At 39.0% G+C, this 27,996-nt stretch overlaps 1 protein-coding gene across 5 annotated transcripts; it reads right to left on the bottom strand.

Annotated features, from left to right (window-relative positions):
• Positions 1 to 2,110: 2,110 nt before the first annotated feature.
• cuedc1b (CUE domain containing 1b) lies at positions 2,111 to 27,977 on the bottom strand. Of its 5 annotated transcripts, none has more exons than XM_063492706.1 (12): positions 27,837 to 27,977; positions 22,736 to 22,836; positions 20,908 to 21,552; positions 19,912 to 20,039; positions 17,376 to 17,502; positions 11,912 to 12,167; positions 9,665 to 9,730; positions 9,375 to 9,452; positions 9,170 to 9,263; positions 6,172 to 6,230; positions 5,088 to 5,157; positions 2,111 to 3,086 (listed from the first exon to the last, which is right to left on the bottom strand). In XM_063492706.1, coding segments are annotated over exons 3-12 (1,191 nt in total). In that variant the 5' UTR covers positions 21,220 to 21,552; positions 22,736 to 22,836; positions 27,837 to 27,977; the 3' UTR covers positions 2,111 to 3,085. The 5 variants fall into 5 exon arrangements, with proteins under 5 accessions (XP_063348776.1, XP_063348774.1, XP_063348775.1 ...); XM_063492704.1 differs by having other exon boundaries at positions 9,375 to 9,473; XM_063492705.1 differs by having other exon boundaries at positions 11,912 to 12,170.
• Positions 27,978 to 27,996: the final 19 nt, after the last annotated feature.

The following is a 27,996-nucleotide window of genomic DNA, read 5'->3' on the forward strand; positions in this document are numbered from 1 at the left end:
GTATTTGACATCACTGACAAGTAAAGTTTACTCATCATCAAATAATCCAGTAGAGCAGACAAATCCAGAATGGTTTAATTTATCAAGCTGCAATTTACTTGCCTTGTACTGTTAGTTTACTCATACAAGTAGGTCCATGGGTATGGGACTTTAAACTCAAACAGTTTAAGAGGATTAAGAGAATTACCGCATTGACTGTCTAGTTATCACAGCAAAGTTTATACACAGTCCCAAATTTACAGAGGCTCATAAATAATTAAAGAAGCTAACATAACTTTAAATGTGTTTTCAAAAATTAGATGACCTTTGCAGCACATGACAACCTCAAGTCTAGAATCTACAGACATCACTAAATGCTGCAATTACTTCCTTGGAAGTTTTATGGTTTCTCAAAGTCAGCTGAGATTTTTGTTAGATGCATCTATGGCATCAATTTGAGAACCCTAGGTGACTTCTTTCTCAAGTTATTGCATTGCAATACTGTCAGAAATCTTGACCTTTAACCTTGAGGTCGACGTCATTGAGATTAAAATTTGTCCAAGATTTTTAGAAGATGTACTAAGGGTATCAACTTGAAGCACCTATGTTGCATTCACAAACTTCAAGGCCCACCTACCTTCCTGCCCGGCGGGGTGATGACAATACCTTTTACCGTTTAGGGGTAAAAAGCATGCTATGTCAAGTTGAGAATATGTGACCAAGTTGGCTAAATGTATTATTCAATCAATTTTGCAGTATTTGTTTGAATCTGAGAAGACATCATAGCCACACACTTCAGAATTCATTATACTGTTTCTATCAGCATTCACTGCAGTCACCTTCTCAATTTCCTTTTCTCATCATTCTAGTACAAGTTCATCTTGATTTCATCTTCCAAAGGAAAGGATTATTTTTTTCCCCCCAGAACTGATCGGGCTCCCCAAGAGGTTTTCTGGCTTTTTCAATTTTGAACTCCCTGTTCTTGAGTGTAACCAGTATTTGGACCTTGTTGTAAACCTCTATTCACAATCGTGAAGGAATCTCTTGATTGTAGAGAATGACAATCATAGGCAGATGGCTAGATGTTGTGTTTTTCTAAATCAAGGAAAGAGTACACAACAAGCATCCACTTTAGTTGTCTTCTGTGGCCAGTGAGCATGGCCAGTGCATTCCTGCTTTTTAGCAGACACCACATCTCTGATATGGTCACTGCCAAAGTTCTTGCTTGCTCTCTGATAGATTTAAGTTGGTTTTTAAGCCAAATTATGGCCTGCTTCATGTGCATCAAGATCTCTGGACCTCATATTGAGAATTCGGGGGAAAAGATGCCAAATATAAGTTCAACCCTTGGAATCATATCTGAATCTTTTATCGGATTACTTTATCATGCAATGATATGAGAACAGGCATCACCTGGTCATCAAACTGGTTGCAATACTTTTGTTAAACCCATTTGTTAAATTAAAGCAGTTACATATTGTTTGATTTCTTTTGTTCTTCCCAACATTACAATTAACAATCCATACTAGGTTCACAGCTACATGTGCAAATAAAAACAGTAGAAAGATAAAGATGAAAATCCCACAAACATTTTTTTCTGTTGTCATTTTGTTCAGCCACCAGATTTCACAAACCCACAACCATCTCACTGTTTGTAGAACCATCACTTGTAAATATGGTTTCCTTCAGGAAATAAAGACAAAAAATGATCTGCATGAAGATTTTTGGAAACCTGGCACCTAATTAGGACCTGACTCCTCTGTCACCTACCAGTAACAGGCTTCACACGATAAGGGTGGAATGTGCGTCGGGTTCAAGCTACCAAGGTCAAGCCGTGAACAAGATGAGAACCTTCATCAACTTAACAACATTTCAACATATTGGTTGTTGGTCCTACCTTCCAGGCAGTCAGTCATTTGCTGCTATACACAAATTACAAGTTTTACAAAAATGTCTTGTTCAGTGTTCAGTTTTTCCTTTGAGTACATCTTGTTATTTTCACTAGCAATAATTGCTATCCCAATTGACATCGAAGTGAATAACGGATGTACCTCGCCAACTAAACTAGGTAGTATTAGCTGATAACTTCCCATCTCCACTGTTGGGTTTCGATCATGTATTAAAAATAAAATAAAACAAGATGGCAACAATGACAAATGCCAAACTCAAGGCCCAAACTCAGTGGGGAGGGGTGACTGTGAAAATTTTATTCAAATTTAGTCATTCCTTTCATTTCACCTTTAAATGGCCATAGCCTAAAAGCTCCAAATTTGCATTCAGACTGGGTTAGACAATAATGTATGTGAAGGACTTTGTGTACCAGTTAACCTTATGAAGCCTAATAAGATGCTGATGTTTTCCCTGGCTTGACAGCTTCTAGTTGGTCACCCTGGGTTAATGTTCGAACAGCACAGTGCCTACAGTACTACTGAAATAGACAACAACGCAAACTGAAAAATTTCACCTTGCCAAACAAACAAAGAAAAAAACCTAGTAAACTGCTCCATACCCTGCAACACCCTTATTTCCCAGAACACCATTCTTTAAAAACACAGCCTAATGGTTATTTTGTCCATGGTGACATTTTGACATTTAGGCATCCACAGACAACCACAATATTTGTACACCAAAAAAATTCAGTTACATAAAGCTAAATATTACAATGCTTGAGAAAACGAGGTAAAAAAAAGCCCTACATGGTTTAGTGTATATAAAGATGCATGTTCACACTTTGGATTTGAAATGCCTAGTATGCTGTAGTACAGGACTGGATAAGGGTTTGTATGGAAAGAGCTTCACTATGCTAGTATTCCTCCACAGTGGATTAAAAGAAGTCATCAACAAATACCGTAAGGTAATAACGTGTGTTCCTTTATGTTTAAAATGATATATCAATAAAATGTTAGAACACAGAGATTATGCATTTACAAAGTTTTTGCCCAGTGGCTGGGAACAGTCTGATTCCTCTTTCAGGGGTGGGCAGGGGTGTCTTAACTCTTCAGATGATTTGGACAGGAGCAAGTAGGAACAACACGAGCTAGAAAACCACTGCCCATGGGTGATGCTGTAGTCACCTTGGAAACCGATATGAAGCAGCACGGGAGGATCTGAAAAGCAAAGAATCTAGATGATTATGATTTTATACCAAAACAAAATACAAAAAAACAATAACACAACCTTGTCTGTGCCTTTTTTCCTTCTTTTTTTTAAAAGAAGCTTTTAAAAAGTCTAAGTGATCACAGAAGATCACATTCAATATCTTTTATCCAATATTTCTATCATCCCTCTATGTCTCCAATCAACCTGAGGGGTTTCTTTGATATAATCATTTTCTAATTTCTCATCACTCCCAATGAAAATCTTAAAATGTTTTCAGCTCTGCCACCTCCCGCCCAGCCTCCTTTTTGTTCGTGTCAACGTTTCAGAAACATACACCATAGCAGGTCCCTTTCTCTGCACTGGTATCCTTTTGTTACAAGTCACCTCTGATGCTTATGCCTACCCACGCCACTCTGCCTGCATTCTTCTCTTCACCCCTCTTTTGGACTCTATGACACTTTAAATGGTTGATCTGAAGTATTTTATTTAATTCAGTCTCTCCAGTGTATACCTCCATTTCACCAGGAACTCTTCCATCTGCTTCCTACTCCCACTACAGATCATAATATCATCACATACCACCCCTACCTTTAACCCATATGTCACTCCTATTGCACACCTCCCCACATATGTCCTGCACCACCATCACGTAGTTCTCTCCCACTCCTCTGCACATCACCCTTGATCTTGAGAGTCTGTAACAGTATTCCTCTTGAAGAAGCATCTTTTTTTTTTTTTTCTTTTTTTTTTTTATCCACCTCTATCCTTGGCAGTCCTTGTAAAGACTGAATGCTCCTGTGGAGGTGCTGGTGTTTCCCATTATGGGTGAGAAGACGCAGTTGTGCATGTGTCATTTTGGACACAGGTCCCACCTTTCAGGACAGTTGGATGCAGATACCACTGCAGATGACACTTATTTGTCCCCATGCAACTGGAAATGTTGTCACAGAACATCTTCTCCATCATGATTAGGCGTGGGTTAAAAAAAACAAAACAAAAAAAAAGATTTACCCGATTCAATTTTTTTTTAGTTTGAATAATGCGATATCGATTCATTAAATCCTGAATCGATTTTTAAATATAAATGCATTTTGCCAGAAATGCTAGAAATCTCAGGTTAAAGCTCACAAAACTACTTGCACAACCGCCAAACAGCTAAAACAGCACGTGAAAGCAAGTAAAAGGTTTCGGCACAAAGATCTAAACACACTCGGCGGCATGTATGCAGACTTGCCGTCGGGTGCTGAAAGCTGACATCTCACATGAAGCTGCAGGTTTCGTCACTCTCCAACCAAAATTCACTGAACCAGCAGCAAAAGAAAATCAAAACTACGCTTCATGTTTGATAAACATCGTCATTAATTCCCTCTTACTTTTGCTGCTCTGCTTCCATCATGATAAGATCGCGCTTCGTGCACAGCTCTCTCTCAGTGTGTTTCAAGAACAGTTTACTATAAAGAAAAAATTCTCTGTTTCTGTATTATTCGCTTGCTTATTACGCACCAGTCTACTGTTGTGTTCAGTGCTGTCAGCCGCTGTTTTGCTTTTATTTGTTTTTTTCTGCTGTTCAATACTGAAGAAATGTAAACTTTTACAAGTTATGCCAAATTGCAACATGCTTAGCTATGTCTCCAATAAAACTTCAGCACTTCAGCAGCAGCAGTTAATGTTCATATGTTGATTCATGGTTTTCTTCAGATTTTGATCTATTGCAGAATATTTATCTGCCATAATAAGCGAGGCCAGCAAAATCTCCTTTATATTTTTCTGTGTTTTATCCTCAGTTACTACCGTTTTATACATAGATATAATTCTGATCATTTATCTGTACATATCCATATTTTTTTAATAATATTTATGACTGTCGGAGTCAAATTTGAATCAAATCTGGATCAAATCAGTTATAGAAATTGAAATCGATACCCAGCCCTAATCATGATGCATGATATATAAAGTGGCCACTATACAGACTCATTTAAGAACTGTAAAAATAAAAAAGATTATCTTACCATGATATTGGCTCACTGCGTTTTTCAGTTTCTTCCTGAGTGTTTGCTCTTCTAGGCTGGCCATCTTCCTCTGGACACATACAAAAGTAAATGAACAGTTACATGCGCACCTAAAAAACTTAAAAAGTGCTCTAACATTCTCACACATTTATACTTCGATGGATGCACTGAAGAGCAACTCAAGGCTAGTATATTACCCAAGGATAGATAACCTGTGATTAGTAGAAGACCTGCTCTTCCTCCTGAGTTACCAGTCCAAATTTTAGGTAGGGTTAGGGTAAGACGGACAACAGTGTTCCCAAACAAAGGCAAAACAAAATTGGCTACTCATTTTTCATTTCATGCTGAAAAATCAAGCTGCTGCCAATCATATCCTTTCCAGGTGGTATTTCATGGTGGATCCAAATATGACAGTATTTTTACTGCATTAATCAATCAATTAATACAATGACAAAGCCTGTACTGTGTTTTACAGACAGCTGAAGATACTCCTGTGTCCTTCTCTTGACTACCTCCTGTACATGTTTTTCATTTGAGCCACACATTATGGTCGTACCGAAGGACAAGTTGCATCAGGTCCTATGTCAGATTTGCTTTTTCACATTAAAGGAGTAGTTTGGTTCCTTTGTGACCTTTATGCAAGTATCCACCCACAGCTGGGTTTGGAAAAGCAGACAAATTATGTCTAATGTGGTCAGATGTTCAGTTTCCTGTCAGAAAGTTATTTAGGTTTTTAAAACCTTTTTTGAAACTGGCTAAGACACATTTTGCCGCCAAACCCAAATATGCCAAAATATTACATTGCTTAAGTTCTGTACCAGTCCTCTTCTGAATTTCCGAACTGGAACCATGCCCACCACAAAGTTGGTTAGGACTAATTCTTTAAAACTAAAATGTGGCTCAGTTACTTATCTTTGTGTTTTAATGCAAGGATTGAAAACACAGCATCACTGTTAGGGTGCTTTATGCTTTAACCATTACTCTCTCTCTGAGGTCTGACCTTTAAGCTAGATCAGTCAGGAAACACTCCTCTACATTATAGCATGAAACACATTAGCATTGTATGGTTCACATGATTTCTTACCACAGTGGTGTCCTTCTACATCATCAAGAAGATTGGCTGTAGAGTTGGCTGTGCCCAATCTGGAAAGGAGTTTAGTTAAGAGCCACAAAACTCAGACCTTGCAAGCCAGATCAATCTCTCAGAGTTCATGGACTCACAAACATGGAGAAATAAATGCAATTATGGAAGCTTATGCATGGCTAGCAATAATATGAGAACCAAAAACCTCGGTAACAATGGCACAGACTATGGAATTGCTTTTCTCAGAATATGACAACAATGATGGTTCTTAGCTCCTTATGAATAACACTGGTCCACCAGAGGTGACAAAACTGCACATCTGTCACTTCAGTAGATGGTTTTGTAAAAGTACTGATACAACTTCTTCCTTCAAGTAAATTTTAAAAAGTACAGCCTCTAAAATATATCCAAAATACAGTAAAAATGCAATTTAAAAAGTAGCTTATTGAAGGACATATCTACCAGCTATTATTGAGGACAGCTAACAGAACCTTATGTCATGTTAATATACCAATAAAATGATATTATTGGAATACAAACCTTACGAGAAAAAAAGCTTAGAAAAAACAAACAAAATTTAACAAATGCCTGTCCTATTAAGTGAGTATACTCATGGGTTAAAGTGGGATTCAGCAGGTGTGAGAAACCTAAGATCAATTGTAGTGGTGCAGCGAGAGTAACTTAGAAATCATTCACAGTGATTTCTGCTGTGTGCTCCAGCAGATTATTTTGTATACAGCCTGTGGTCATCTAACCTGTGCTGCTCTAAGTTTTATTGTTCTTTTTGGTTTCAACTGAATTCAGCAAGATACAAGCTTGATACATGATTGATTTCCAAACTCTAGACAGCATAAATCTAGTATAAAGGTCAAATTCACTGAATTAATCATCAGTTTAAATTTAAAATGCCTGTTACAGTGACCATGAACAACACAGATGCCTACAACAGTCCAACATAGTGCATTACTTTAAATATTACCACACTACTGCAAACTAACTGTTTTGCCTGCACTAAACTACCTCGTACTTTCATACAACCTCTGAATAACCTCTGAATAACCTTTGAATAACACAAAGCAAGTGGGATGTGGTGGTGGTCCAGTTTGGTGCTGAGGATGTCTGGGATTATGGTGTTGAACACCGAGCTGTAGTCCACAAAGATTATCCTGATGTAGCTCTTCATGCTCTCCAGATGGCTCAGTGCTCTGTGAAGGTTGATATTGATGGCATTGTCCGTGGACTGATTTGCTCTGTCGGCAAAAGGGTGGAGACACTATCTGCTCGAAACACTTCATGACTACAGACATGAGGGCTATAGGTCTGTCGTTTTTGAGATTGTCTATACCAGGCTTTTTGGGGATGGAAATGATGGTGGAGGCCTTCAGACAGGTGGGAACAGTGGCATGAATCAGGGAAAGGTTGAACAGTCTGGTGAGGGATGCCTGCCTGAGCTCCTCTGCAATTTTGAGGCTCCTGTTGGGGGGCTCTGGCCTTTGTAGTTGGTGAGGGCTTGGATTCCTCTCCACACCTGGTAGGAGATGTTATCAGTAAGAAGGCCTCCATACTCTCCTGTAGGCCCTCCTTGGCCAGTTTGATGCCCCTCCTCAGGTTGGTTCTGGTAGTGCTGTCCCTCAGCCTGAGTTACGAATTCTGACCAGAGCCTGTACTTCATTCGTCATCCAAGATTTTCGATTAGGAAAAATGCAAACATTTTAGGTCACTGTCGCATTCTCTACACTTTCTTTAATGTAGAAAAGGACAGACTAAGTGAAGGTAACTAGGTCCTGCTGTTCAAAGATGGACCAGTCTGTTAGATCAAACCCACCCTCATGGGGCCATTTCACCAGAGTGCACACAGATATCACTTTGTTTTGCACACAGATGTCAGTTTTTGTCTAATCAGCCATTCCCCATTTCTCCAACAGTTGCCTGCTGGGTTCAGAGAAGACGAAGGAAGACAGCTGAGCCAAGCTGGTTTCTGCAGTTGGAAACTAGCTGTGAGCTGGCTGGCAACTGGGAAGCATGGCCGCAATGGTATACCAGAGGAAGTGTGGAATAAAAGAAAGTGTGAGCGAACCCCAAAGGAAGTGTCATCAGTGTCTTGCTGGAGCCCTCCCCTCACAGCCTCAGCCTCCTACAACTCTATTGCATCAACTGAACACACTTGTACTTAAAATTGTCCACCATGCTTCACCATGCTTAAAATGCCAAATTTTAGACCTTTCATGTCACCTGTGATCAGAAGTTCAGATGTATATAACCCACTGGTTTAAACTGAACATAGTGTTAGAGTGTCAGGTTGATGGTGTTTTACCCTTCAGGTGTACTAAAAAACACTCAAGGGGGTTAGCAAGTATCCAAATATTGTTGTATGATCAAACAACACTACCAACACACAAAGTTTAATGTTAGTGACTTATGAAATCAAACACTTATCAAATTAAGTACTAAAACACTAAAACAAGACAAGAACGTGCTGCAATTTTAACTAATTACTTATTTACATACTACTCAGTTAAATATTTTTTCTTACTCTTTCTTCATAATGTACTCCATTGTGGAATGCTACTTGTATAGTGCTTTTCTGAGCACTCAAAAGACTTGTATTGCTTTTTATGTCTCATTACAAAGGACTTTCATTCTATGCCTTTAAGTGCTTTGTCTTACATTCATGCACACAAACAACTAAAGGAGCAACTTAGTGTTTAGTATCTTTCCCAAGGTATTTCTACATGCAGACCGGAGGACCCAGGAGTTGAGTCACCGATTAGCACTTAACAGCAGTGAAAAGAAACAGCTGTACATTAAATCAAGTACTATCAACAGTAAAAAATTCTTCTGTGTGTAGTGTACTAGAAGTCTAACCATTATCATAACATTTTTGAAAGTGGTTTTGATTTAATGTGTTGTTTTAGCTACTGTAACGCCTCACAACATGAAATGGAACCTTTTTAAAAATACAAGAATCTCAGCCTGACCACATTTACATAAAGGATACGAATGATGCTTCAGGAGTGTCCTCCTTTTTGACTTTCTTCTCTTTGTCTTTTCTGAAAATGTTCTGGCAATTTCAAACAGCTTCTTTCTTGTTGCTGAAGGTGAAAAAAACAACTTCCTGCTCCATTAATCAAACTACAACATGACTACAAATACTAATGTAGGTATTGTGAAACAATAGTACTACTGTAAATCAGCAGACTTACATTTGCCCATGTGTTTGAGTTTGTCTCTGAACGCATCATCTGAGATGGCCTCCATGGAAGCTCCAGAGTACTGGTCTCCTGCACACATACACAGAAGCACTACCACACAGTACACTTATGCATCTGAAGATCAAATATATCAAACGTAAATATGCATAGTGTGATATATTGAGTGCAAATTTTTGATGCAGCTAACACAGTGAATGCACAAACACATAAACCAGTACTCTGTACAATTTAGACAGAGCTCAAAGTAGCTTAGCAGAGAAATCTTGATGAGTGATATCTACCTGTGGAATTCTCCAAGCTAGTTGAATGATTGGACTTTGATTTCTTTGACTCATACTTCAAGCGATCTAAAAAGAGAGCAGATGTTATGACCACTAATGTGTGTTGCCCAGATGTGACGAGCTCTAGCATAATAGTAATATGACCCAAATTTAAATTCTTAATCTCAGTTTCTGCTGGGAAAGGCAAACTGTTAGAGCTCTGGCACATTGTAGAGTGCAGCAACTTCTTGTGCAAATCTTTCACAATAAAAGTACAGAGATATATCCCGCTACTTATAGTGAACTATCACTAAGAAGTTGACTTTTCATGAATGCTAGCCACCCCAAAATAGGTTTTGTTTTGTTTAATGAACACAGATTTCTTGTTTTGGGGTGACTGCCAAGCATATGCAGATGTGTTTGAGAGTTCTCCTTTTTCAGATTTTGGTTCCAGCATTCTCTAGACTTGGTAGCTTTAGCTTTTTTGTTAATACTGTGTTGTATGAGAGCAAACCTTTAAATTTTATTACTTTAACCAAAGTAATAAAAACAAACCAAGCATAATACTTAAGCATAAAAGCAGACCTTGGCAATAACAAAGCAAAATAAAACAAGAAAGAAAAAAAAAACAGTTTTCTGCACTGTGCAGTTTTCTTTAAACGGTTATGTTTACATTCAGTGGTCCTTAGCAAAACACAATGTGTGCTTTAACAAAATCCTGCAGTCAGTAATTTTCTAATGTTATATAATAGAAAAAGAAGGGTAATATACGAATAAATATACATAGATTAGTTTGCACGCCAGCCAATACATGTAATCTCCCTAGCGTGTAGCGGGTCTACGCCGGGGTCTCCTCCTGGTAGGACATTCACAGTCGGGACACCTTACCCAGGAGTCTACAGCAATCTCCTTCCAATGTGGAGGAGTAGCTGCTCTACTCTGAGCTCTCTACCCTGTTGCTAAAGGGAGAAGCCATCCACCTTTCAGAGAAAGCTAATTTCCTCCATGCTCTAATACAAAAAGATAAGGCCTAGATTCACAGATTTATTACGTTTCTCAAAAACAATGTGCTGGTGGCAGATGGTTGCATAACATTTATAACAATAATTTACAGGCATTGGGCATCAATTAAAATTTTAACAATTAGATAACACAACTAGTCTGGTACCGACTAGCCATGATTAGTCAGCAAGTCAACTACTCGCCCACATCACTATTTAGTATTAGACAAAGGTAACTGGATTGAATACAAAATGTGAACTTAAATTACGATTTTATTCATTAAGGGAAAAAACTACCTTGCCCTACTAAGAAAGAGACTAGGTAAAAACTAGTAAGAGTTCCAAGGCAAAATCCACTGCTGACCAAAAAGAACGCAAAAGCCTCTTTTCCACCATCACCTACTTCGCTGGACTTGACTTTCTGTTCTTAGGGTTTTCCATTACGTAGGTAGTATCTAGCTTCCAGTCGAGCAAGAGCTAGCTGTGACATTGCTAGCTCTTGCCGTTGAGTTGTTTTTATCTTCTATTTTAGGCATATTTGTGTTTTGTCAGCCTCCTCTGATTCCTTCCCCACTCAATCGTAGGTTTAACTCTTTAGTGGATTAAGTCCATCAATAAGCAGTTACTTCACACGTCTGTCTCGTTAAACCATCACACTGGAAGTCCAGTGAAGAGGTGCAAACGTTTACCATCAGTTTAGCAGCAGCTATACCATCACCTCAACGTCTTGTTTGTGTCACATACAACAAAGAACATTCATTCTGCCTTGGTCCAACAAACCCATCCACATTCAGGTGGTACTCAAATGTAATGGAAAACATCCAAAACCAAGTAGAGCAGAGTACAGTCAAGTCAAGCCGAGTAGGTGCTAGTGGAAAAGAGGCAAAAGGCTTATCTCAGAATTGGCAAAAAATTTCCGTAAGGATTTTGGGAAAAAATTATGTGGCTAACAAGACAAACATTGAACTTTATGGAAGATTACATCCGATTACATGTGGCGTAAAACTAACACTGCACTTCATGAAATAAACATTTCATAAAAGTCATATTAGCAATACGACATGGTTGTGGTAGTGTGATGGGCTAGGTGCACAACACTGTAAAAGGACTTGACAGCTCTTCAGTATTAACAGTATCTTATTAAGTATTTTTTAAATTCCAATACATCAGGTAAGTACAATAAGATATAAGACGAGGCAGTACAACTCACAGGCTCATGTTGACATAAATGGTAGAACTTTTTTGTGTATACTGTGAACAGGAATACCTTTCTCTAGGGCAATGAGAAACTCGTGGTTGCGTTGTAGCTCTCTCATAAACTCTTCGTTCTGCAGGAACAGCGCGATACGCTCATCTTCCAGATACTGTTTCAGTTTCTTGTCTTGCTCTGTAGCTGCTGTTGTTAAACCAGGACCCCCAGTGGTTCCGGCAGCAGACCCAGAACCAGACTGCACTGTCCACTGACTTAATGAAGAAACTGACGAGGAGGACGATGACAGCTGAGACAGACTGTTCTGAGAGCTCTGCTGAGAAAAAAAAAAAGGATTAATGTATGTATCAATCTAGTATTCAGGATTACTATTATTTTGTCTAAACCAGTGGCACCAATGCCAAAAATGCAAAGAAGACCAAAACAAAATAAAAAAACCCTTTATGAAATCCCTGTGACTGTTCGTCATTACATCATAGAAACATGTAAAAAAGTAATCAAAATAATAACTGAAGCAGAAAAGTGCATGAAAAACAAATTTTGTACCAGCACTAAAACGTTGCCACAAATGTCCATCCATCCATCCAAGGATAAGCTTTTCAGGGTCACGGGGGGGGGGGGGTGCTGGAGCCTATCCCAGCTGTCACAGGGCGGGAGGCGGGGTACACCCTGGACAGGTCGCCAGTCTGTCGCAGGGCTAACACACAGGGACAGACAACCATTCGCACTCACATTCACTCCCGCATTCACACCTACGGGCAATTTAGATTTTTCAATTAACCTATCCCCACAAAGTGCATGTCTTTGGACTGTGGGAGGAAGCCGGGGTACCCGGAGGGAACCCACTTAAACATGGGGAGAACATGCAAACTCCACACAGAAAGACCCTGCCACAAATGTATTGTAGAATAAACTAAGAGGTAGATGCGAAGAAAAATTGATGTTAAAAATGTTGTGCCTGTTTGTTAAATGCAGGTCTATAAATCAAGTGAGGATGAGGCGGTAAAAGACAATGGGGGGGATAAATACTAAACAACACACTAATTCACGTAAAAAACAGAGCAGCTGTTTGGGGGGGGTCTAATTTTTAATCAGGGTACACAGATGTGAACAAAACTGTTGATCATTTTCCACTAAAGAATAAAAAAGTTCAGAGGTGACAGAAAAAAATGAAATAAAATTATAATTTTATTATTATTATTTTAAATTCTAAAAGTGTGAATTTGAGTGTGAATGGTTGTCTGTCTCTCCGTGTTAGCTATGCGATAGCCTGGGACAAGCTTCATATTTACAAGAATTTCAGAAAGTTTACTCTGACTTTGAGACCAAGGTCACTGAGATTCAAACTTGTCCAATACTTTTAGTAGATGCACCTGTGGGATCAATTTGAAAATTCTCGTCACACACTTGACACACCAATGGTGTCAATTTGAAGCGCTTACATCACTTTGTTCTCAAGTTATTGCATTTACAAACTTATGTGTCCACACTGCCCAGTGGGGTGACGATAATACTCCAGCAGCCTTTAACAGTCGAGGGGTAGAAATGAAGCAAAGAAAAAAAAAAAAAAAAACAGAAAAAAAACATTGAACCTACAGTGAAAAACAGAGGAGGCATGGACATGTTCTGGGGATGCTTTGCTGCATGTGACACAGGGTGTCTTGAATCTATGCAGTGTACAATTAAATCTCCAGACTATCAAGCCATTCTGGAATGAAATGTCATGCCCAGTGTCAGCAAGCTTTATCTCAGTCGCAGGTCATAGTCCCTCCTGCACTTTCCTGCTTGGTCAGATTTTAGTTACTCCTCAGCCTCCTTGAGTAATAACGATACTTGTAATAAACATAGCCCATTTACAACTCCGGAGGCCAGGATTACTAAACTGGAGATCCAGCTCTGCACTCTTGAAAAATCTGTAGCTAGTTTGGTGCTGCTCTATAAAAAGGCTTCCATAAAGCTAGAACATCCCACTATTCAGCACTGATTGAAGCAAATAAGAACAACCCTTTCTCTTTCAGCACTGGAGCTGAAACGTTTCTCTTCAGCACTGTAGCCAGGCTGACAAAAAGTCAGAGCACTGTTGAGGCAACCATTTGTTTAATGTTGCCTAGTAATGACTTCATGAACTTCTTCACAAAATAAATTTTAACCATTAAGAGAAAAAATTACTCATAATCTCACAGACTTAACATTATGTACCACAAATATTTATTTAGACTGTTTTTCTCCAATTAATCTCTCTGAGTTAACTCCAGTAATTACTTCCTCCAAACCATCAAATTAATTACTTCCTCAAAAGCCATCACTTAACCCAGCTGCCTTCCCTTTATCTGAACATTTTTTTGAAAGACTTATTGTAAACTCTATTGTAAACTGATCATCTGCAGAGAAATTGTTTATTTGAAGAGTTTCAGTCAGGTTTCAGAGCTCATCAAAGTACAGAGTACAGCTTTAGTGAAGGTTACAAGTGATGCTCTTTTGGCCTCTGACAGTGGACTCATCTCTGTGCTTGTCGTGCTAGACCTCAGTGTAGCCGGAAGCATTTGATACTGTTGACCATGATATTTTATTACAGCGATTAGAACATGCTGTAGGTATTACAGGTACTGCGCTGCAATGGTTTGAATCATTTCTATCTAACAGACTCCAATTTGTTCATTTAAATGGAGAGTCCTCTTCACACACAGGGTTCAGTGCAATTCTGTTTACATTATACATGCTTCCCTTAGGTATAGCAATGTATGCATACATTCTCACTGCTATGCAGATAACACCCAACTTTATCTATCCGTGAAGCCAGATAGTTAAACTGTAGGAATGTCATACAGATGTAAAGACATCTCTTCCGCTTATCCTTTTCAGGGTCGCGGGGAGAGCTGCGCCTGGACCCTATCCCAGCTGTCTTAGGGCGAGAGGCAAAGTATACCATGGACAGGTCGCCAGTCTGTTGCAGGGCTAACACATATACAACCATTCACACTTACACCTGCATTCACATCTCTGGGCAATTTAGAGTTTCCAATTAACGAATTAGCGGGAGTGGCCTCCGGATTATCTGGAGAGAACCCACACAAACACATGCAAAATTCACACAAAAAGACCACGGCCTGATCATGGAATTGAACTCAGGACCTTCTTGCAATGAGGCAACAGTGCTAACCACTGTGCCACTTCTAACTGGCACGGTGGTCCTGCTTCTAAATTTAGATAAAGCTAAAGTTATTGTACTTTAGCCCTAAAAATCTTAGAAATGTGGCATTTAGCTAGAAGCTAACTCTGGATGGGATTACCTTGGCCTCCAGTAACACTGTGAGGAATTGCAGAGGATATATCGTTCAATGCACAAATTAAACAAATATGTAAGACTGCTTTCTTCTATTTGCACGTCTCAAAAATTGGAAATATCCTGTCTGAGAGTAACAAAGAAAAACTAGTTCATGCATTTATTACCTCTAGGATGGACTACTGTAACTCGTTATTACTGTGAAAGGTGTTCCCTGTTATGGCCCTCCTAGCTGATAGTAACATTTCAGGATGAGTTGACGGTTTCAAAAAGCCCCCTATCAGGACTGCCAGTTTAACACCTTGAAAAGTGTAATTAGCACTTGTAAACTAGAGGATCCATCCAAAACGTTGAGCTGGTGCGATTCTGACTTTGTACTGAACAAAAGTGATGACAGATTTAAAAATTGGACCCTCAGGGGCCTCACATGCTATAATTCATTTCTCCACAAGGAGTCATTTAAGAGTTTTAAAGCTTTAAAATTAGTACGGTTTAGAATAAGCTGACTTTTACAAATTCCTAAAACAAATGCCCTGAGTGGTTGTAATGTGGGATTTTTGGTGGCTTTCCTGTCATTAATGAAACCAGCACATTGTAAAAAAGTGATTTCCAGACTTTATAATGGAATTCAGTTGTCTCAACAAGGAAATATGGACTATATAAGGAAGAAGTGGGAGGCTGAACTGAGGCTCCAGCAGAAACCTGGGAAACCGTATGGCAGCTTCAGTGGACTTTCACAAATACATGGTGAGAGTTCTATTGGAAGAACACTGAGATTTTTCTTCACACCCATTCAGAAAAGACATCTGGGCGTGGAGATGTCAACTGGAGACTTTGTGAGACTAGAGGAGGCCCTCATGGTCATATTTTCTGGGAATTCCTTATTATTAGAGGTTACTGGAAAGAAATCCACAATCACGTAGAGAATGTTTTTGGTGTTAAGATTCCTTTTAAATGCACTACTATGGATATGGGTGATGTACTACAAAATTTATTGCCATTACAAGGAAATGGCTGAAAGTTTAAGCACCTACCACTGAAGAAAGGGTTGCTATTGTGCAAGAAATTTACATAATTGAAAAGATCGCAATTTTGGGTAGGGCTCATAACATACATTTATAGAATCTGGTCAAAATGGTCTCCACCCACACACCCTCCTTATAACTATTGTTTGTACCAAGGTAACTACTTTTCAAGTAAGCCACTACAGTTTTCACTGTTTCCGTTTGGCTTGGGGTTTTTTTTTCTTTTAAATGTTTGTGATGCTTTTAAAGTTGTCTTTGCATAAACAAAAGAAATAAAAAGAATATCACAAAAAAGAAAGTGAAAAACAAACTTTTCTGTGATGAAAATGTGACAACGAAACCTGCAGTTTCAGAATCTGTGAGAGGTTGGATTTCAGTACCCGACAGCATGTCGGTTGAACGATCAGCGATTTGTGTTTACATCGTTTTGTGGATTTACCTGCTCTTTAATTGTTTGCTGTTTGGTGGTTGTTTAAATGGTATCGTACGCTTTTAGCTGAGATTCTGACATTTCTGTGGATACCAAACGTCTATATTTAAATAACATATCTGGCGATACATCCGTTGCCAGAAATTTCTTCTTGTTAAAATGGAGTTTTTCCTTCCCACTGTCGCCAAAGTGCTTGCTCACAGGGGGTCATATGATTCTTTGGTTTTTCTCTGTATGTATTATTGTAGGGTCTACTTTACAATATAAAGTGCATTGAGGCGACTGTTGTTGTGATTTGGCGCTGTATAAATAAAATTGAATTGCACTGAATTACACCAGATGTTCTCCTTCTTGCCCCCAGTAATATAATTAACATAATTAACTTAGTCAAACATTTCTGATGTGGCTGTCAGAACACAATCTTCTGTCAGTGAAGGCTGACACACTACCTCCTTGACAATGTTCTTGACTTGGATATGTTATGAAGGTGTTTTCTTAACCAATAAATGCAATTCTTCTTTTTAAGCATGTCCCAGATTGTTAATTCGGCCACTCCGTAAGGCTTTTCTCTGTCTCTGAGAGGTTTATTTTGTTTTTGTTTGTTTAACTACATACATATTACAGTATCACAAAGCAAGCAAACAAAAAAAAAAACAAAAAAAGAAAAAAATCAAGGCCAACATAAGAAAAAGACATTAATGGTATTAACAGTATTTAACAGTAAGAAAGAAAAAAAAAGGAGCCATCTCGTGAACACTTGGGAAAAAACAATTCCATTTTTACCTTAATGTTGTCTAACTGCTGTGGAAGAATCCGTAGAAAATCATCAGGGAGATTTCCAAGCAATGGAGGGTTCCAGTTACGATAGCTTCTGACCTGCTGGTGAGCTGAAGGAGGCTGGGCTTTAGATCTAGGAGAGTCCATGGAGTAACAGGACAGATTAGTAAATCTACCAGTTGCATTTTCAAGTTGTCTCTATCTGAAACTATTATTAATTATTTAAATCCTTTATATGGTGCTCTCACAATAATCACTAGGGAGTGCTAGAGACAAGAAACATCTATTTTTCCCCATATATCCCAACAGGAAAATGATGTTATGAATGAGAAAATGCCTGGTGAGTGTTTGCAAATGTGGCCTAGACACAATCTTTAATACTGTCAAACAATTAAAACAGGCTAATTCGATTTTAAGATGTGCCAACTCTTTGCTTGGTTTAGGTCTTTAAAGCACTGTCAGTGTTTGCATATAACATACAATCTTATGCTGCCTTTTGTTCAAGTCACAAAAGGTGCTGGGCTGTATGGTATTGTCTGTCGTCACCCCATAACTATTTACATATCTCTGCATCATTGTACTGCAGTAAATAATCTTTGGATGAATTATCATGGCTGCTGATACAGATGTTAAAGGAGCAGCACAGAATCTGACCCACACTGGCATTTGCATGGTGCTTTTATAGTTTTACTATTGAACTACTTGTCTATTCGACAATTAGCCTAACATGTGTCTCTTTGGACTGTGAGAGGAAGTCAGAAAAACCAGACCAAACTCCACACAGAAAGCCCCCAGCCAAGCAGGACATTCACCTCACAACAAAAAGGTTCTACGAATTCCCTGTTACGCTGTCCTTCACATATAGTGGTAACTGGGGAAACACCTATGCTGATTTTCCTTTTTTAAAAATGGCCACTTAAAGCAATGCACAAAGTCAATAATAGTTACAAAGTTTCACATTGCAGTAACTTTTCTCGGCGGCAGAAAGCGTCAGAGAAAATTTCTTCATCAATTGCATGGAGCAGGGTCTACATGAAAAGGCAGATACTTTTACCCCACAAAAGACCCTCCTCAGGGGATACACTCTCTGAAAGGAAAGGACTCTTATGGGGGATGGCACTGCTTTTGTGTCAGTTTGCGTAGTTATTCTGCTACACAGATTGAAGGACTAAGGGTATTCAACGTACATAGACATGTGCAACCTCCAAAAAATAAATAAATACAATTTTTTTTTAAAAATTAAAAGAATGCATCTCCTTATGTGGACGGTATGTGTAGATCAACTGCTGGTTATCTGAAATGTAGGCCTGGAAGAAAAAATAAGGTATCAAAAGGAAACAACAATAAGGGGAAAAACAAAACATCAAAAGATCAAAAACACAAAAGGAAAACCACACAACAGCTGTACTGGGCCGTTTGTGTTTAAACACTGCAAATTCAGGGGTTGGTTCCTTCAAAGGACTCAGCCTACGTAGACCATGTCCTTTGTCCTTGAACAAAGCCTTTGTACTTTACAACTCTCCACAGTTTGCTGAAGGACAAAAGCACAACTAAGGTCACCAGTATAATCTCTGGTTATACATTGGTTGCTTCACTCGCCACCACATGATCATCACACAGTCACTCCTATTTATGCCCGCTGTTAAGGCATAGGAAGGGACTGCAGCATTCTCCTGAATGATAGGTGGCGCCACTCAGACAACACTGTGAAATAGCTGCTGAGACAGGAAGGGGAAGTCAAACCTGGAAGACTTTGCCCTTGGGGAAGGGAGAAAAAAAAAAAAAAAAAACCTACTCGGCCACAGTGCAACACACCAGTTACAAAAATTGAGAGGTGCTCAACCGACCAGCGTGCCAAACGACAGCCACGACAAGAGGCATGCAGCGAGCATAAAAACACTGTAAAGGCCCCGCTTTGGATGAACACAACTACAACTGTGGCCAAGTTTTGGTAGACGTACAATGTTTATTTGTTTCTTTGCCACTTATTTAGATCATTTTTTATGTTTCTATTATACAGTCAATAAAAATTAGAAGGATTTCATTGGTTTTAAAACATTTTTATTAGCAAATAACATGATTATATATACATATATGGAAGCTGTTTGTTCTTAATCTAAAACACCTCGAATACACAGCACAGAGACATCGTTTGGTCTAAATATGTGAAATTGTGAAAATAGCAACACTGAAGTGACTGCAACGACTGAAACACCCACCCAGACAATTAAATGCTTTAATGAATACTTAAGATATTTTGAGATATTTTAGGGACCCATGTCCACTCTGAAAAATGTGTCTGCATTGTGATATTACAGTGAAACTGACCATTAACCTGGGAAAATGTTATCATTTCACTTTTTTGTTATAACTATAACAATTTATCTTTGAGTCCAAGAGACATTTGAGCCAAATTTGAAGAAATGTTCTTGATATATTTTATTTACAAAAGCAATGCCTGAGGCTTCAGCACGTTACAGAGGTATTTTATTAAAAAAAATTAACAGAACAATTATGTAAAACATAGCACTTTGTTACTTACCGTGGAGATAGTGTTGGTGGGGCTTCTAGGTATTTCCTATCATAAATGTGCATGTCATATGTTGGTGGAGAGTAAACTGGAGGTGCCTCCTCATCTGAACTGTCAGGCTCCAGAGTTCGCTCCAATATCTAGAAAACACAAGTTTTGTTTGATTAGGTGCTCTGATTGATTTAAGCTGCCTTCAGCTAGATTTCCATTTTTTCAGCTAAATAAACTTCAAGTTACTGCAAAATTTCTTGATGAGTAGCTATGCTCTTTTCAGTAAAAAGACTGACCAGCATCGTGTTATTGTTATACTTGTCATGGTGCCTTCATGCATATGACCACATCCTAGACAAGAACATCTGATTCGATACAACAACTTGTCAAAAAAATGGACATTTCTGCAGTTCCAGTCTTTGGCTGTAAGCCAATTATAGAACAGATTCTCATTAAAATAAAAAATAAAAATAAAAAATAAAATTTTGTATCAACAGAACTTCTAAAAAAAAAAAAAGCAAAACAATTGAGAAATCTCATCACATGTATTCATTCTTTTTTCAGAGCCATCTTGACATTTTCAGTGACTGCTTTTACAGGTATCCTGTTAGATAGGAACCTGGTTTTTAAACTTCCCATACTTTGATTTTTGTAACCTTTAATCCCTTCACATGGAACTTAAACACTTGAACTTTAAACCTGGTTATTACTTTATTCCTAGATGCATTTTACCATCTGTTGCCTTGCCATTATCATGCGATTTGAGCCACTATGCTCTGTACCATCAAAGAAAGTTCAAACATCATAATATTGTGCTTTTGCATTATATACATTGCATGCGCATGTTTCTCAAAACGTCACATTTCTTGCTCACGTTTCTGAATGCAAGACGTGCAAATCCAAACATGAACACTGTACAAGCCTGGTCATCACCAGAACCCTTTTGTGCATTTAAATTGACAGCCAGTCAAGCTCAGCAGGTATTGGTGTTTGTACCCTTGGACCCTTTCCACTGACCTCTGGTGGGATGCTGTCATCCGAGTCTGAGCTGTCATCTGAGCCCTGTCCGTCAATGCTCATTTGCAGCAGCTGGTCGATGGTAGCATCCACAGCTCCATTGTTAGATCGCAGCACACACTCTATCACCTCATAGTCCATAGAGGGGAACATGGTCTTGAAGTCCTCCATGGCCTGGTTGAACTCCAGGCGTCTGACCTGTCGGCTTGGCCTGCTATTGTTAAGCTGCCCCTGTCCACTGCCACCCCCACCTCCATTTCCGCTGCTTCTGGAGCCTCCATTGCTGCTACTGCGTTTAAACAAGCTAGTCATCCTCACGCCCTGGCTACCTCAGGCGCTGCCAACCTACTGACAGGGTGGCTCTTCTGTTACCAGCACAAGCACTTTGGCCTCTTTGGTTTTACTTGCTTTTACTACTTTCTCGGTCAGTCTCTCATTCTAACACAAATTGCATTTTGATTGGAGTTTAGAAAAACAAGAATTTTCCCAACCTAGTTCTATTCATTATTGGACTGCATTACACATGATTAAGTGTATAATAGAATGCCTAGGAACTTAGACAAATAGTGAAAAAAACTAAATGTTCAAAATCCTCAAGACTCAAAATCCATGAAGTAAAAGGCCTAACTACATGACAGCCGTCACCTGCAGAGAGAGCAGACAGGATCATCTTAGAAAGAGGTGGTAATAAATATTTGGCCATTTTTAATAAATTTAAAGTAAGCTCAATCAGTTAGAAGGAAATGAAGCTGTATTGTATTACTAATGTCCATATGCTGCATCTCAGGAAATATCCAGCATCACTGGGGGCCCCTCCAGGTTGTAAGGTGATTTTGGCATAAGGGTGTTAACAAAGTTACTACTCCTAGGTTCTCGTACATAATACATTTTTAAAAAGCAGCTGTGAGACAGTAAATTGCCTATGTAAGAAAATTAACTATAAAAATGTATTTGCTAACATAATATTAAGACAACATAGACTTGTGTCTCTTGCTCATTATCAGGAATTCTGGAGAGCACGCATACAGAAGTTGCAGTTTCACCAGGGGGAGATTAAATATTTACAGCCAGCAAGTCACTACTGACCAAGGAAGGCGTGAAGTACATTTCAGGCTCCTATGTCAGGTAAGATTAAGCTAGGTGGCTGATATTTGTTTACATTTAAATGTATGAGTAATATCTCTTTAATCGTTTGTTTTCACATTGGCTTGAAATATAATATCACCACGGCTTGTACTGCAGCTTACTGCAACTTCTGTATGTGGGTCCATTTCACACTTAAGAGAGGCAAAATGTGACATCCACAAGGTGGACCAGCATGTCTATTACATGCTTTGCCATGATACTGGGTTGGAAGTTCAGCACCTGGGCACGTGTAGCTGGTGCACAGTTATAGAAATTCTCTGGACAAGTCCGCTTGGTCACATAGAACAGATGCGAAACTGGTACGAAGCCCCACCTTTACTTTCTTATTATAAAATTTATGTCACTTAAAACCAGGCAGCAGACTTGTGGACACGGAAAGCATAATCGAGGCTTAAGTTGGATGAAGTAACAAAAAATGTCCCTGGGTAGACGAGTGATGACTGGAGCTTACATCAATGGGCATGTAGATAAAGGGAACAGAGGTGATAAGGTGTTGGCTAGGTATGATGTTGACATGAGGAAGGACATATGGAAGTGGATTTTGCAGGGGAAAAAATGAAATGGCAAGGGTAAACATGTACTTGAAGAACTGGGAGGAACAGACGGTGACTGGTAAGAGTGGAAGGAAGTGCGGTGGAGTGAAAGGTTCGAGTTCGGGATAGGGTAACAAAATGGTTCTAACCTTTTCTTGTTTACAGTGGTGATAGTATGATACTCCATGGACTATGATGTTCACAGGTGTCATTGTGATCTGCAGAGAGCAAGGAGCAGCTGCAAGAGAGCCTGGATAGGTGGAGGTATGAAATGGAGAGAAGAGGAATGAAAGTCAGTAGGAACAAAACCGAATACATGAGTATAAATAAAGCTGGTTTTATGGTATAGTGGAGTTTACTGGGAAAAGGAGAACTGGGGAGAAAAAAAGAACTTCAAAGATCAAAAAAATACAGCTTGAAAATCACAAATGAGGGCTGCAGTGGACACGTTTCATTATTTCTAACACTCTGTTTCACTTCACTTTATTTTGGATGTTACATATTTGCTCTTCTCCGCGGCTGCCTGACAGACTAACAACACGAGCAAAAGTGGCCTGCATATTTTCTACACTGCCTCCATCTGACAGCAGAGCTCCCTGCAGGAATAGGGGCCCGGACTGAAGCTGACAATGAACACACCACTTCTGCTCGACCATAAAACCAGCTTCAGACGGAGACAGGTGAAAAGGTCAACATCCAAGGAGTAGAGGTAGTGAAGGTAGATACCTGGGATAAACCATGGAAAAAGAACCAGAAGTGCATCAGAAATATAAAAAGAGAGTGCAGGCATCATGGAATGAGTGGAGATGAGTAGTGTCAGGGTGACTTGTGACAGAAGGATGGCAGCAGTTCACAAGATAGTAGTGAGACCTGTATATGATTACGGTTCGGAAATGCTGCAACTAGCTGTATAAAGGCAGCCTGGCTGGCAGCAGCCATCCTATTTTAAATTGAAGTGAACAGGGGTGAATCCAAAGGGGAGCATGGTGTGTACTAGACCAGATTTATTTCAATGTTTTCATGATATTTTTAAGATTGAAGGTGAAATAATATAAAATACTGTCTCATTTAAATTGTGTTCATATTTTTTCACAAGCCAATAAAAATTAATATGGGCCAGTGAGTCACTGACCTGAGGGATTTTAGGTTGGACAGTGAATTATTGTTAATATTAATTAATGTCTGCACCATCATAACATCTTGTTTTCAGCAGCACAAAAACTTTGCATCAAAGCACAGGGCAAACTTCAGATGCTGATATGCTTGCACAGTTTAACACACAGAAACACGTGTACAAAAACTTATAAAGCCTTCCAGGAAGACAGAGTAGAGATACATTTTTAAGCCTTAGTTTAAATTGCATATTCATCCTATTTTATTTGACTTTGACTTCATTTAAGAGTATTTATTTTGAAGAATTTAATTAAAACATGTATAAATATAAAACATGTTTTGAGTTATTTCACACTTTTTTGTTTACTACATAATTCCATATCTGTTCATTCATAGTTTTGATGCCTTCAGGGGATGGGGCGAACAATACTAGAGGTCAACTTCAAGCCAACTGCACAAGTCAACATCAAGTGTGGGATCTACCAAGGAGATAACCTGCCCCCACTGCTGTTCTGCATAGGCCTAAATCCCTCAGTGAGATCACTGCAAGACTGGCTACGGATACCGACTACAGAATGGAGCAATCATCAGCTACCTCCTCTACATATCTGACATCAAGCTGTATGAAAGAAGTGAACGAGAAATCGAGCTCTGAGCAGAAGATTGTTAGAGGCTGGGGTCTACCACAGCAGGCAAGATCCCAGGTGCAGGCTGTGTAAAGATGCTCCCAAGACAATCCAGCTCATAACAGCAGGGTGCCAGATGCTAGCAGGCAGAGCATACGTGGAATGCTGCCAAGCGGCCAGCATAGTGAACAGGAACATCTGTGCAGAGTATAACCTAGAAGTCCTGAGGTCAAAATGGGACACGCCTCCTAGGGTGGTCGAGAATGATGAGCTAAGATCCTGTGGGACTTCAGATACAGACAGACAAACCAATGATGGCTAACCAACCTGGACATAATAGTGGTAGACAAGTAGAGGAAGATGGCCGTAGTGATTGTTATACTGAGTTACAGCAACATAAGGAAAAAGGAACACGAGAAGCTCAAGAAGTACCAAGGCCTCAGAGAAGAACTCAAGAAGATATGGAGGGTGAAAGCAACAGTGATCCCTGTGGTAATCAGAACACTCGGTGCAGTGACCCCAAGTGATCTTGTGTGGGGGTCCTTATAGAAGGAGTTGGAATTTGGAAGCGTATTTTCACGCTGAAAAGAATGGAGCAATATTTCAAACCTTTAAAAGAAAACCAGCCCATCAGGACAAACCAAACACACAACCTGCACCAAATGAAGGTACGTCTGAAAGAAAAGGAAAGGTTTACAAATACAACAGCAAGTGAAAAAATGACTTTCCATGGCTGATTTACGATGCTAAGGCACAGCTTTTATTTTGTCACTACTGCTCAGAAGCAGCAAAAAAGGAGAAAATCAACAAATTCTTATGTCATGTCAAACAAGATATTTAAAAGACACAATGTTAAAAAAAACACCACATTTCATGCTTGCACTACAACTTTTTGCTCTGTGCTACAAAACTGGCAACCTTGTTACCACCAGTACTATGAGCTAACAATGTTAATCTACAGCCCTGTCCTATGCAGACACAGTTATTTGAACTGTGCAGATATTAGTGTAGCAACCAGTCATCTAGTAATTCAAATAACTGTATTATAAAAAAATCCTTGACACAAATTATTTGCTTCGATTGATACATCACTCTGTAACTTTTGTGACTAAAAACAGACCTGGAATACAACCATATGTAGGAGTAGCATGTGAATAAAAAGTTTCACAATATTAAGCCCACACAGTTTTTCCAACAGACTGACAGAACAGCAGCAGCAACGATGACTCTAGCATAGTTTAACATGGAGCCAGAGTCTGTTTACACCACGAAGAGCTGAGAGGTGGAACTCTGACGTGAAGAAAAGCAAACTTTGTAGCTGTATACTCTACCATTTGTTTTACACAGCAAAAATCTAAAGTAAAGCCACGTAAGTAGGATATCTTTAAAATATGCAGATGGACGGTTAAACTGTGTATCAGACTAAGTTAATTACGCCGCTTGCTGAAGGCTGACGGCAGAAGTCCCACTTTCCATCTCAGTGACCTGCGACACCTGCAATAAACAGGGGTGAGTTTAGAGACCATATTTTGTGAGTTTAGACCATATTTATTTCAAGGCTTTTGTAAAGTTATTTTACAGATTTAAAGTGAAATAATATAAAATATTATCCCACAACAGCTTTTTCCCCCAAAAAACTCTGAGCCAGTGACCTGGGGCTGTTAGTTTGGACAGTGAATTATTATCAACATTATTAACATCTACACCATCATAATGTCTGTTCAGCAGCAAAAAAATTATACATCAATGCACAGGGCAAACTTCAGAATGCTGATATGCTTGCTTTTCTTCATTGCAGCCACCACACACACTCTTTTAAGGCTTACAGACACACAAACTCTCATATTCACATACACACTTAAATACGCAGAAACACATGCACAAAACACATACATATGAAAACACACTTAATCTATGTCATCCAGCAGATGCAACACAAAACTATTTTTGCAACATATTAATGTAAGAAAGCCTTCCAAGAAGACATCCATCCATTTTCTTCCGCTTATCCTTGTCATGGTGGCATGGGGGCAGAGGCAGGAGGCAGGGTACAGGTCTGGGTGCCCAGTCTAACACATAGTTACTCAGGACCTTCTTGCTGTGAGGCAAATGTGCTAATCACCGTGCTGTACAGGCAATTTTATTTTATGCCTTAGTTTTCGTTGCATGTATACATTATTTTATTTTATATTACCATACTTGAGATTATTTATTTATTTTTGCATTTACGAAAATATTTTCTTTAAAAAAAAACCAACTATTTTAATACAACAAAATACTATATTAGTTGTTTTTAGAGATGTTGTATGCAGTTAAATTATTAAAACATTGCCATTTTTAACAGCTCATTTTGAAGTACCTGTGTTTTTTCTTTGTGTCCTCTAATGTGTGCATTTCTCCTGCTTTGTATATATTCCTCTTGTTTGTTATTTATTCTTACTGTCCTACCATTTATATTTTTATCCATGCATAGTTTGAACGGAGCATCTACAATTTCGTTATGCATGTGCAATGACAAGAAAAGGCTATTCTATTCTATTTTTAATATTCATTATTGCTCATTAATAGCGCAAAAATTATTTCTTATCCAATTACTCGATTAATTGATGGAGTAATCCAAAGAATAGCCGATTACTAAAAATAAAAAATTGACAGTTGCAGCCCTAGCAGAAATTACAGATATTTTGATAGTACCACAGCAGATGTGTTCATAAAGGCTGACGGATGTTCGCGGTAATAACTGATGAACCCCTATGCTCCATCAGCAACTGCGCTGAGACTCCTATATTTTGAACTGATAAATCCAGTTCAATGCAGCCTAAATGTGGAGTTCATGCACATTCAAACGGGGTCAGACCAATGAAACCGTGGACTGTCACATGTTAAAACCTCAGAAGTTTAGAATGTAGCACAGCTTTTTAATGGGGGTCTGATATAGCTGCTGCTGTACCGTAGCAGGGTTTATATGTGCTCTAAACAGATTAGGTCGCTGCTAACTAGCTAACGGTCCAACTCTCAATGTATATTTTGCTCGCAATATTAAGTCTTTATCCTAACGCAATTTAAGTGAAAAACGGCGGGGGCGGGAGTGGTTTACTTTAGGTAACACTGGGTAACATTCTAAGCTCCCTTTAATTAAACTAGGGTTAGCACCGATTTGTTAGCTGTATTGGCTAACTAATCACTACCAGGTACATAGGGTCCTCCGAGCAGGGAATCGTCATTCCAAGGCCTCGGTAAGTGATTCGCAATCTCATCATCAAACCTAAATTAAGACACTTTCAAAATGTTTCATCGGATTTCAGATGCTAAAAGAGCACGTAGTACATTTCCCTCGCAAGAAATCATACTGTTCAAAACAACATTTTAAGAAATCGCCGAGCTGCTGTTTACAAAGATAAGCGGTAAAGTAAGCAAGCATACACAACAATCCGACAGTTAAAGCTGTCTTTTAAACTTGTCCTTCGACATGGGGGGAAAAAAACATAAGAGCAATGCCTGGAAAACTCACAGAGACCCCGATGTCCGGCTAAACAGACAGTATCCGCACAATGCTCCAAGCGATAGAGGAAGAACAGCTGACCACCAGGACAGCAGCTTTTAACATTAGAACTATAGCTGCGGGAATACAGTAGCTACACACGTACCAGCAGAAATGACGTTAAAATTCA

This window comes from Pelmatolapia mariae, linkage group LG14, assembly GCF_036321145.2.
Source record: "Pelmatolapia mariae isolate MD_Pm_ZW linkage group LG14, Pm_UMD_F_2, whole genome shotgun sequence".
Lineage (NCBI taxonomy): Eukaryota > Metazoa > Chordata > Actinopteri > Cichliformes > Cichlidae > Pelmatolapia > Pelmatolapia mariae.